General features: G+C 46.9%; 1 protein-coding gene across 11 annotated transcripts in view; it reads left to right on the plus strand.

The window, feature by feature from the left end:
• The window catches only part of MINK1 (misshapen like kinase 1), a 68,309-nt gene that overhangs the window by 35,142 nt on the left and 20,805 nt on the right, over positions 1-12,362 (plus strand). For all 11 annotated transcript variants that reach the window (XM_066363309.1, XM_066363311.1, XM_066363317.1 and 8 more), the window contains exons 2-4: positions 8,889-8,954; positions 11,977-12,033; positions 12,106-12,231. In XM_066363309.1, coding sequence (XP_066219406.1) covers positions 8,889-8,954; positions 11,977-12,033; positions 12,106-12,231 — 249 coding nt within the window. The remainder of the gene's footprint in view (positions 1-8,888; positions 8,955-11,976; positions 12,034-12,105; positions 12,232-12,362) is intronic.

Below are 12,362 nucleotides of genomic sequence, written 5' to 3' on the forward strand. Positions count from 1 at the left end.
AGGGGAAATAAATGGTGATGGAAGGAGACTTGACTTTTGGTGGTGAACACACAGTATAGTGTACAGATGATGTATTGTAGAATTATACACTTGAAACCAATATAATTTTATTAACCAGTGTCATCCCAATAAAGTCAATAAAACTTTTCTAAATAATAAAGTGTTTCAAATTGCTTTTTGTGTGTTTATAGACCTGCCATCACCATTAATATCAGCACATTTTTATCAATCCCAAATAAAACTCAGTATCCATTAGCAGTAACTACTATTCCCACCTCCATTAAGCCCCTGAAAATCACTAATCTATTTTCTGTCTGAATGGATTTTCCCAGGGGTAGTCAACCTTTTTATACCTACAGCCCACTTTTGTATCTCTGTTAGTAGTAAAATTTTCTAACTGCCCACCGGTTCCACAGTAATGGTGATTTATAAAGTAGGGAAGTAACTTTACTTTATAAAATTTATAAAGCAGAGTTACAGCAAGTTAAAGCATATAATAATAATTACTTACCAAGTACTTTATGTCGGATTTTCACTAAGTTTGGCAGAACAAATCTTTATAAAACAACTTACTATAGTTAAATCTATCTTTTTTTTATACTTTGGTTGCTCTGCTCCCACCCACCATGAAAGCTGGAATGCCCACTAGTGTGCAGTAGGGACCAGGTTGACTACCACTAGATTTGCCTACTTATGGGCATTACACATAAATGGAGCCATACAATATGTGGCCTTTTTTGACAGGCTTTAATTTAACATAATGTTTTCAGAGTTCATCCATGTTGTAGTATGTATCATTATTCATATTTTCGTATTGCCAAATAATATTCCATTGTAAGGATAGATCACATTTATCGATTCATCTGTTGATGGACATTTAGGTTGTTTCTACTTTTTGGTTGTTAATAATGCCACTATGAACATGTACAGATTTTTGTGTGGACATTTACTACTATCAATTCTCTTAGGCACCTACTTAGGAATAGAATTGCTGGGTCATAAGTAACTCTTTGTTTTACATTTTGAGGACTGCCAAACTGTTTTCCAAAGCAACCTTATCATTTTATATTCCCACGAACAATATGCGAAGGTTCCAAGTTCTTCACATCCTTACCAATGCTTGTTATTGTCTATCCTTTTGATTACAGCTATTTTATTGGGTATATAGTAACATCCTCATGGTTTTGTTTCACATTTCCTTAGTGACTAGTGAACATCTTTTTTTTTTTTATTAAGTGAGAGGAGGGGAGGCAGAAGAAATAGACTACCGCTAGTGCCCTGACCAAGATCTACCTGGCAAGCCCCCCTATGGGGTGATACTCTGCCCATCTGGGGTCTTGCTCCATTGCTCAACAACCAAGCTTTTCTTAGTGCCTGAGGCAGAGGCCATAGAGCCATCCTCAGTGCCAGGGCCAGCTTGCTTCAATCAAGCCATGGCTGTGGGAAGAGAAGAGAGAGAGAAAAGCAAGAGGGGTAGGGGTAGAGAAGCAGATAGTCGCTTCTCCTGTGTACCCTGACTGGGGATTGAACCCAGGATATCTGCATGCCAAGCCAATGCTCTATCCACTAAGCCATCTGACCAGGGCTAGGTTTTTTTGTTGAGTTATTTTATTATTGAGGAGTCCATTTTATTATCTGAATACAAGTCTTACCAGATATAAGTCCCTTATCTAGACACAAGTCTCTTATCTGATACATAGTTTTCTTCCATTCTGTAAGTTGTCTTTTCACTTTCTTGATGGTGTCTTTTTTTCTTTTGTATTTTTCTGAAGTTGGAAACGGGGAGGCAATCAGACAGACTCCCGCATGCGCCCGACCGGGATCCACCCGGCATGCCCACCAGGGAGCAATGCTCTGCCCATCTGGGGTGTTGCTCTGTTACAACCAGAGCCATTCTAATGCCTGAGGCAGAGGCCATAGAGCCATCCCCAGCACCCGGGCCAGCTTTGCTCCAATGGAGCCTTGGCTGCTGGAGGGGAAGAGAGAGACAGAGAGGAAGGAGAGGGGGAGGGGTGGAGAAGCAGATGGGCGCTTCTCCTGTGTGCCCTGGCCGGTAATCGAACCCGGGACTCCTGCACGCCAGGCCGACGCTCTACCACTGAACCAACCAGCCAGGGCTGATGGTGTCTTTTGAAACACAAAAGTTTTTAATTTTGATGAAGTCCAATATTTTTCTTTTGTTGCTTGTGTTTTTAGTGTTGTGTGTAAGAAACCATTGCCTAGTCCAAGATCCTGAAGAGATTTTCTTCTATATTTTCCTTTAAGATTTTCATTTTATTTTATTTTATTTTATTTTATTTTATTTTATTTGAGAGGGGGAAGGGAGAGAGACAGAAGCATCAACTCATTTCACTTAGTTCCATTTAGTTCTGTTCTCATTGATTGCTTCTTGTATGTGCCATGACCAGAGGTCAGACTCATGACCTTGGGTCTTATCAACCGTGGCAGGTTGATGCTTTGGCTAGGCTGACAGGAGAGAGGCCATTTTTAGGCATGCTTGGATACTTAAACATAGAAAATAATGGGGAATAAAGATAGAGGCACTGTAGAGCTATTATAGGTGACGGCAGTAGTTGATCATCCAGAGTGAAGCTTGTCTACCTACCACTTGCTCAGTTGGCCTAACTTCACTCATACTTCTGGATAGTCCTATACCATCCATTCACCTTTTAGTAACTCCCTAAAGTATGGTGTTTCTCAAAATGGGCCCATTGCCTTCTTCATTAGAATCACACAGGGCATCTATCTGTTTAATACTGTACCTAGATTCCTGCTCCTCACCCCAGACCTGTGGTCCTAAATCAGAATCTGGGGGGTGGAATCTCTGGAGGTGGACCCTAGGAGTCTGATCCCCAAGTAATTCTTACATATCTTGAAGTTTGAGAAATCTTACTCTCTTTTTTTTGTATTTTTTCGAAGTTAGAAGCAGGGATGCCTGACCTGTGGTGGCGCAGTGGATAAAGCGCCGACCTGGAAATGCTGAGGTCGCCGGTTCGAAACCCTGGGCTTGCCTGGTCAAGGCACATATGGGAGTTGATGCTTCCAGCTCCTCCCCCTTCTCTCTCTCGGCCTCTCCTCTCTCTGTCTCTCTGTCTCTCTCTCTCCTCTAAAAATAAATAAATTTTAAAAAAAAATAAAAAAAAAAAAGAAGCAGGGAGGCAGGCAGACTCCTGCATGCGCCTGACCAGATCCACCTGGCATGCCCACCAGGGGGCAATGCTCTGCCCATCTGGGGCATTGCTCCATTGTGGCCAGAGCCATTCTAGCGCCTGAGGCAGAGGCCATGGAGCCATCCTCAGCGCCTGGGCCAACTTTGCTCCAATGGCCAATGGAGCCTTGGCTGTGGGAGGGGAAGAGAGAGATGAGAGGAAGGAGAGGGGGAGGGGTGGAGAAGCAGATGGGCGCTTGTTCTGTGTGCCCTGACTGGGAATCAAACCTGGGACTTCCACATGCCAGGCTGACGCTCTACCGCTGAGCCAACCAGCTAGGGCCTGAGAAATCTTATCTTAAAGCACCCTGTGTAGCCTCTGTTCCCAAGTTTTTCCCACCTCATTCAAGCCCCTACTTCTACTTAGCAGATCTTCCCTCTGAGGTGGTTGTTAAAGTCAAAGTTATTAGATATTTATGGAGTTCCCTCATCTTCCTTTCTCTTTACCTCAGCATATTGGTATCTCTTCACCTTTTTATTTATTTATTTTTTTTAATTTTGGAGAGAGCGGAAGGGCGAGAGAGAAAGAAATATAGATTTGTTCCTGTATGTGCCCTGACCGGGGACCACACCAGCAGCCTCTGTGCTTCAGGATGACGCTCTAACCAACAGAGCTAGCCAGCCAGCCAGGGCTCTCTCTTCACTTTCTATCTCTACCTGCCCTCTCTTCCTCCTCTCATTATTTATTCGTTCATACCCTTGCCCCATCTCTTCCCACCTCCCAGCAGCTGGCTGGACAAGAATTAGACTGCTGAAAGCAAAGAGTTTGAGCACTAGGAGGATGAGCTGAAGAAGGCCTACAACAGTATCATTACAGAGCTGTGTCCATGTGCATGCGGCAATCGGTACTGTTTGGTGGCTTCCCAGGAACAGAGTACTTCCCTCTGCAGGTGCCTCTTATAAATCACTGTCAAAGAAGGTAACCGGGCACAGATAGGCACATATATGAAGGGTCCATGTTGAGGCCAGATAAATGCATAAATCCTGTTTGAACTGTTATGCATTTCTGGGCATTCTGAATTGTTGAGTATGTGTATAAGAGAGAAATAGGCACTCTTTTATTTTATCCCCATGTAAACCAGTGGAAAATCAAGTTTACATACTATGGAATATGCATATATGTGCCTACACACACATATATGTCTCTTTCTGGCTTCATCCCTTCCACAATCATGAGAGAGATCTTTCCATTTTAAAAATTTTTTGTCAGGCAATAGCTGGTTTGCTCAGTGGATAGAATATCGGCCCAGCATGTGGAAGTTCTGGGTTCAACCTCCAGTCAGGGCACACGTGAGAAGCAACCATCTGCCTCTTCCTTTCTCACAGTGGCTCGACTGGTTGGAGCGTTGGTCCCAGGCACTGAGGATAGCTTGGTTGATTTGGGCATCAACCCCAGGTGGGGGTTGCTGGGTGCATCCCAGTCGGAGTACATGCGGGAGTCTGTCTCTCTATCCCCGCCCCCCATCACTTAAAAAAGTAAATAAAAACCCTTTTGGTTGGCCCTACTGCCTCCTCTGGCCATCAGCTGATTTCTCCCCTTCCTCTCAAAGTTAGCCTTCTCCCACGAGGGTGCTGCACCAATAGCCTTCACTTCCTCGTTACCCCCTCTTCTGCTCTCACAACTGCATTCCCACAGAGGTTCCCAGTGGTTTCCTCCGCTCCAAGGCCAGTGCTGTTTTTCTCAGTCCTCTCTGATTGCCTCCTCCTCTGGCTTCTGCTCTCTCCGGTGTGTAGCATGTGGCCATTTCTGAGAGGCTGGCCTTGGCTTTTGTTCTTTTTTCCCTGTGCACTGTCCCTGCACATCTTGTTTTGTGACTGTCCCCTAATCTTTATTTCCAGAGCTTTGTTTCTAACTGCCTGTTAGAAACAACATATTCTGCCTGTTCCCTAACATCTCAAATTCAAGATCCAACCCCAAACTGCTATCCCTTAGAATATCATGGCCTTCCCCACTCTTAAATTTCTATCACCAGTTGAAACTGAAGCCAGTCTCCACAGCCTGGCTTAAACACCATCTCCTCTGGGGAGCCTGCCTGAGATTGCCAACCTGAATTTAGTTCTTCTGTCCCCTGTAACCATGAAACAGATTTTTTACCCAGTTCAACTCTCCCTAAGTTTGTGTGATGAAGATGAGGCCCCAAGCAGTTAAATACCTGCTTAGGGACACACAGCTAGTGCTAAAGTTCTCCCTAGAAAGTCATTCTCCGGTACTCTTTCCATTATACCAAGTGGTTTCTTAATGCCTTGAGTGCTTTCAGTTGCTCTTATGGCATATAATCATATACTGCTGTGTGTACACATTGGGGTACTTGTAATGTTAGAAGGTCCTTGAGGAACCTTCCATGTTTCTCATATATCGTTGAGCTCCCTCTTGTGCCTAATTGAGAAGTCATCACTCAGTTAGTGCTCAATAAATATTTAGTGGATGAATGCAAGAAGAGAAAGGTGCCTTGTAGATTTTCCCTGATTAGGGCAGTGTACTGTTATTGGTAGGTTGACGATAGGGCAACTTGAACTATCAGGTTGAGGCGTTTGGACTCTCTTAAGCAGGGGGGGAGGCATGTTGGTTCTAGGCAGAAGAGTAGAATTAGGAAAGCACCACGTTAGCAAGGTGTAGTCTGGCAGCGGCAGCAGAAGGAAGGTGAGGCAAGAGGGAAGAGAAAGGGTTGGTCTGGGTGGAAGCTCTAGAAATTGAGATGAAGAGACAAACAGGGACGTTTTGAAGGGAGAAAGGATAGGGTGACTGATGTGGAGAAGGAAAGGGGGAGTGGAGGATGGCACAGAGGTGGGATTATACTAGTGGGTCAAAAAATGGGCCTGGAACCATTGAATCAATATCTGAACCCAGTGTGTCTGATCTCAAAGATTGTTCTTTCATTCCTCAGTGCCTCTTAAACATATAGGGAGAGGACAGACTTGGAGTTAAGATTACAGTTAAATCTCTTTGTGCTGATTTGAGGTGACAGTTGTATATCATTGAACTCTAACAGACTCATCATATTTTCTTTTAGATTAGGATCATCTAGAAAATCATGGCCATAAGTCCTTTTCCCTTATCTCTGTCCATCTAGAAAGAACTAAGTTAGATGCAAAAAAGGACTCTTAATAGTCAGAGTGAAGAGGCCCCAAAATGAATAAGCCCTTCTTTTGGGGAGATTCTTAGGGAACTGGATTCCCTTCCTCTAAGTCTAGATTTGCAAATAGACAGAAGGCCTTCTCTCCCAGGTTCCTTGCAGCTCTTAGGTTCAGACAAACCTCATTGGCCCCCCCGTACTGCAGCAACAATATTTTTTTTTTCTGTGGGGCCTGCTGTTTTCTTAAACTGTTCAAAGTTTTTATTAGTAACTTTAGCTGGAGCTAAATAACTGAACATAGAACCGTGAAATTCTTGGTCTGGTCATCATGTAGAAGGAACTCTCTTCTACTTCTGTTCGGGTCTTTCCCTGGAGCAGGTTTGGGATGCTCTGTAAGGCTGCTGTGTGCTGCGCGCTGGGCTAGGTCAGTTCTGGAGACACTGGTAAGCAAGGAGGACTTAGTTCCTTTTTCCAGGAATTTACAGACAAGTAAACATACAATTGCAGTCAGTGTATTATATACTACATGCTCTGATAGGGGAAGTACATTTTTAATCCTCCAGTTCCCCTCTCTGAGAATATGGACAGAGACAGTATACAGTGAGGATATTCTAAAAATAAAAAGCCTTAGGCTGGTGTCTCTGGTCTCCAGCATGCCCAGGTTATGTTCCATGTGCTTGCTTCAGGGATAAAGGATGAAGCATTCTTAGATTTGTTTATTTTTTCTTTCTTTTCTTTCTTTCTCTTAAGACATTTTATATTGGTTTTCAAAATCAAAGAGAAAGGAGTTTTAGATTATATACTTTTTTTTTTAATCTCAGCCTTTTTGATGTATCTTTTTTTTTTTATTCATTTTAGAGAGGAGGGAGGGAGGGAGAGAGAGAGAGAGAGAGAAAGGGGGAAGGAGCAGGAAACATCAACTCCCATATATGCCTTGACCAGACAAGTGCAGGGTTTTTTTGAACTGGTGACCTCAGTGTTCCCAGGTTGACGCTCTATCCACTGCACCACCAGAGGTCAGGCAGATTATATACTTTTTTATGAAGAGGCCAAAAACACTGCCTGGAGAGTTTGTTAAATGACTTCCTCACCTTGTGCCCCCGCCCCCCGCCGCCGCCCAGTCCTGCAGGTGATAGGAGAGGGTCTGCCCCATCTGCAGTAGCACCGGAGCTAGGCTCGCTCTCAGCTTGCAGTCCAACTTCCCAGCCTCTCTCTCTCAAAAAAGAAGTCGTGCCAGGAGGGTGTGGGCGGCCTCCCAGCAGCTGTGCCACTCAGCCAGGCTGCCTGCTCGGCCCAGCAGGCAATGTGCCTCTTTAGAGGCTTTGTCTGAGCCCTTCGGGCCCTCTCCTCCTGGCACTGCTTGGCTCAGGAAAGCAAGAACTGAAAGTTCGCCTTTCTCCTCTGCCCCTCCCAGTGGCCCTCTCACTGTCACCTGCTTTCCCTCCCCACCTAGAGGTCCCTTTTACTCCACCCCCCAAAGGCCACAAAGACTGGCTCTGAAGCCCTTGGTCTCGGGGGCACTGGGAAGGTAGAAAATGACAAAAGGATGGGAGCTCTCAAATTCCAACTTTCTACTAGCTCCCCTCATCCCTGCTTTTAAAAAATGAATAACTATAAATGGCCCAGGCCATGTTGCTCAGTGGTAGAGCATCAGCCTGGCATGTGGAAGTCCTGGGTTCGATTCCAGGTCAGGGCACACAGGAGAAGGAACCATCTGCTTCTTCACCCCTCCCCCTCCTCTCTCTCTCTCTTTCATCCCACAGCCTTGGCTCGATTGCTTCTAGTGAGTTGGGCTGAGGCACTGAAGATGGCTCCATGTCCTCTGCCTCAGGCTTTAGTTGCAGTGGAGCAATGGCCCCAGATGGGCAGAGCATCACCCCCTAGTGGGCTTGCTGGGTGGATCTCGGTTGAGGCACCTGTGGGGGTCTGTCTCTCTGCCTCCCCTCTTCTCACTAAAATAAAATAAAATAAAATTTAATAATTGTAAGGCCCTGGCCAAGTTGCTCAGTGGATAGGGCATCATCCTAGTGCACCCCAGTCACAGATTTGATCCCTGGTCAGGACACATATGAGAAGCAACCAGTAAGTGCACACTATATGGAACAACTAAGTGGAACAACGAACTATGCTTCTCTCTCTCTCAAATCAATGGAAAAATTCTAAAAAATAAAAATTAATAATTATAAGTAACTTTTATTGTGCAAGTGCTCTGTGCCAGGCACTATCTTAAGCATTTTATTGGCATTGCCTCATTTAAAGTTGACGCCAACCCCAGAGGTGGGTACTCAGGCACCCCATTTTGCAGATAGACTCCAGACACAATAATTTGTTAAGTTTGAAATCAGGAGGTTGCTTTTGAAAAGCCAGCTGGGCTCTGGCTTCTGTTTTCTCTCATCTTCTGACGTTTCCCATAGATCATGAACTCTGAACCAATCCAGGGAAAGTGCAGCTGGCCATCAGGGTTCCCTCTTGCAGGCCCCTCGTAATATACTAGTCTTTATTTTCCTCTCCTGACTGAATACCTTCTGCCCTCTCCCCCAGGCTACATAGTCTTTTTCTGAAGTCCTGACACCTTATTCTTTCTCTCCTTCTCTCCTCCCCTTTAGGATCCTGCTGGAATCTTTGAACTGGTGGAGGTGGTTGGCAATGGAACCTATGGACAGGTGTACAAGGTGAGACTGTAATGATTCAGAAGTGTGACTCTTCCATGGGGCCCTTTCAGGGTGGAATAAGTGTATTTTAGGTCAGGAAATTTGAGGAGTTATAGGAGATTGCAGAGGCTGTGAGCCCTGGGAAATGGGGGAGAGAGGAGAGGAGAATAAAAGTAATGAAGGAAGGGCCCTGGCCGGTTGGCTCAGCGGTAGAGCGTCGGCCTGGTGTGCGGGGGACCCGGGTTCGATTCCTGGCCAGGGCACATAGGAGAGGTGCCCATTTGCTTCTCCACTCCCCCCTTCCTCTCTGTCTCTCTCTTCCCCTCCAGCAGCCAAGGCTCCATTGGAGCAAAGATGGCCCGGGCGCTGGGGATGGCTCCTTGGCCTCTGCCCCAGGCGCTAGAGTGGCTCTGGTTGCGGCAGAGCGACGCCCCGGAGGGGCAGAGCATCGCCCCCTGGTGGGCAGAGCGTCGCCCCCTGGTGGGCGTGCTGGGTGGATCCTGGTCGGGCACATGCGGGAGTCTGTCTGACTGTCTCTCCCCGTTTCCAGCTTCAGAAAAATATTTTTTTAAAAAAAGTAAAAGTAATGAAGGAAGGAAGCAGCAAGAAATGAGGTATTTTTGCTGGCCTCTGCCTGAGTTTAGAACTGGTCCTGGTATAGCAGGAACAGGTCTGGAGTCGAACGAGATATGAGAATGGGACAGGTGAAGGCAGAGGGAGTGGTATGGGGAGGTATGTACCAGAGCTTACCTGGAGGTCAGAGCAGAGCTCAGGCCAAAGGTACAGGTTTGGCTTCTTCCAAGACCACAGACAGAGAGACCCAGGACTTAGAGTGGATCTAATAACAGACCTTCTGCAGAGGAGAACTGGCTTTGTTGAGCTCCCACAGCTGCCCTACAGCAGGCTGGAGCCAGACCTCAGGTCTCTGCTTTTTGTGTGTGTGTGTTTTTCTAAAGTTGGAAACGGGGAGGCAGTCAGACAGACTCCTGCATGCACCCTACTGGGATCCACCCAGCACACTCAGCAGGGGGCGATGCTCTGCCCATCTGGGGCGTCACTCCGTTGCAACCAGAGCCATTCTAGTGCCTGAGGCAGAGGCCACAGAGCCATCCTCAGCGCCCGGGCCAACTCCACTCCAATGAAGCCTTGGCTGCGGGAGGGGAAGAGAGAGACAGAGAGGAAGGAGAGGGGGAGGGATGGAGAAGCAAATGGGCGCCTCTCCTATGTGCCCTGGCCGGGAATTGAACCCTGGACTCCTGCATGCCAGGCCGATGCTCTACCGCTGAGCCAACCGGCCAGGGCCAGGTCTCTGCTTTTGAGGCTGCCTTTCTCCTACAGAAATGGCATTTCTTCAGACCCTGTTGGTAGCTTTTAGCCTAGCCAGCTCAAGCCTCTCATGGGGCCTGATCACTGGTCATACTTGAATGGGGAGAGGTGGCCACAGCAGAAAAATGTTCAGAAATGTTCAAGTTGAATGTTGTCCCAGAGTTGGATACCCCAGAACATGCACCAGCTTCTTTGTCTCTAGGACCTGTTTCCTGGGTTACCAGGACCACCTGCTCCCTTAGCCTTCTTCTGTGTAAGCTTTGGAAAACAAGCACACCCTCCCCCCCCCACACCGTTTTCCCATCTCTTGCCTAGTTGTTGCCATGGAAATTGTAGCTCTGTGTTCTACTGCTTTTTTGGGCTTGAGATCTTGAATGACTGCTGAGGATAAAAATAATCCATGGCCTAGCAATACTTGTGTTCATCCCCACAAGGGGCTGCTGTCTGTCACCCTGCTTCTCCCCAGGAAGACTTGGACTTTTCTGTCCAAGCCCCAGATTGCTCCTGTGAGCAGTTTCAGGAGCAGGAGGAGGAATGGCAGGGCCATGCTGTAGAAGAAGTTACTTTCCATTAGCACTGGTGATGGGGCTATCTACACATGTCAGTTGTCCCTTCTGTGTTTTCCTGAGTTCCCTAAAATTTCAACTCTATCCTAATTCTTTCAACAAAATTAAAAGCCTGGGGGGCCTGACCAGGCGGTGGCGCAGTGGATAGAGCATTGGACTGGGATGCGGAAGGACCCAGGTTCAAGACCCCGAGGTCACCAGCTTGAGCGAGGGCTCATCTGGCTTGAGAAAAAAAAAAAAAAAGCTCACCAGCTTGGACCCAAGGTTGCTGGCTCCAGCAAGGGGTTACTCAGTCTGCTGAAGGTCCCTTGTCAAGGCACATATGGGAAAGCAATCAATGAACAACTAAGGAGTCCCAATGAAAAACTGATGATTGATGCTTCTCATCTCTCTCCGTTCCTGTCTGTCTGTCCCTATCTATCCCTCTCTCTGTAACAAATAAAAAAAAATTAAAAAAAAAAAAAAGCCTGGGGGAAGGGTTGGGACGGGATCCAGGTAACAGCCTCCTATCCAGAGTGGGGGGTGGGCTTTAGTAATGCAGAGAGAGGCAAAGGACCCTCCCTCCCCAACCTTCCCCAGTTCCCTCTAACTGTCTAAGGATGGAGAAGGTATCTTCCTTCCTTTTTTTTTAAAAAAAAATATTTTATTTACTGATTTTAGATAGAGGAGAGAGAAAGAGAAAGGGTGGGAGGAGAAATGGGAAGCATCAGTTCATAATAGTTGCTTCTCATGTGTGCCTTGACCAGGCAAGCCCAGAGTTTTGAACCAGCGACCTCAGCATTCCAGGTTGATGCTTTATCCACTGCGCCACCACAGGTCAGGCCCTGCTTTTACTTCAAACTAGGAAGCAAGTCCAAGCCAGAGAGGCTGGAACAGAACATAAATGTCTCTTATTCGTCTCTCTCAAGTACTGTACAGGAGCAGACCCTTCCTCTTTACCAAGCACAGAGCTCGGAAATCCAGGCTTGGTAGTTTTCCTGTATGTAGCCTACTAGTTACGCCTATGACCAATCCAGGAATTGAGTTGTCTAGCTACCATGAGAGACACTAAGACGCTGAGCCACCAACAGGTGGCTATTTGAGTCTCCCAGAATCAAGCTCTCCCTGAGCATGGACCTAGAACCCTCTATTCCCGTTTCTCTGTCCAACAGGGTCGGCATGTCAAGACTGGGCAGCTGGCTGCCATCAAGGTCATGGATGTCACAGAGGTAGGGAGCAGTGCAGGGCAGAGGGAGGGTTGGAGCATTGAGAAGGAGGCTGACCTCCTCCCATTCACCTAGGATGAAGAAGAAGAGATCAAACAGGAGATCAACATGTTGAAAAAATACTCTCACCACCGCAACATCGCCACCTACTATGGGGCCTTCATCAAGAAGAGCCCCCCTGGAAACGACGACCAGCTCTGGGTGAGAAGTGCCCCCTGGCCTGCCCCCTGCCCCCGGCCCCGCCTTGCCCTTTCTGTCTCTGGGCTGTGTGTTTGGAACTCAGCATCAGTGCTCAGTCTCCTTGCTAGACCTCTCTCTCTCTCTCTCTCTCT

The sequence above is a fragment of the Saccopteryx leptura genome, chromosome 2 (genome assembly GCF_036850995.1).
Source record: "Saccopteryx leptura isolate mSacLep1 chromosome 2, mSacLep1_pri_phased_curated, whole genome shotgun sequence".
NCBI classification, from domain to species: domain Eukaryota; kingdom Metazoa; phylum Chordata; class Mammalia; order Chiroptera; family Emballonuridae; genus Saccopteryx; species Saccopteryx leptura.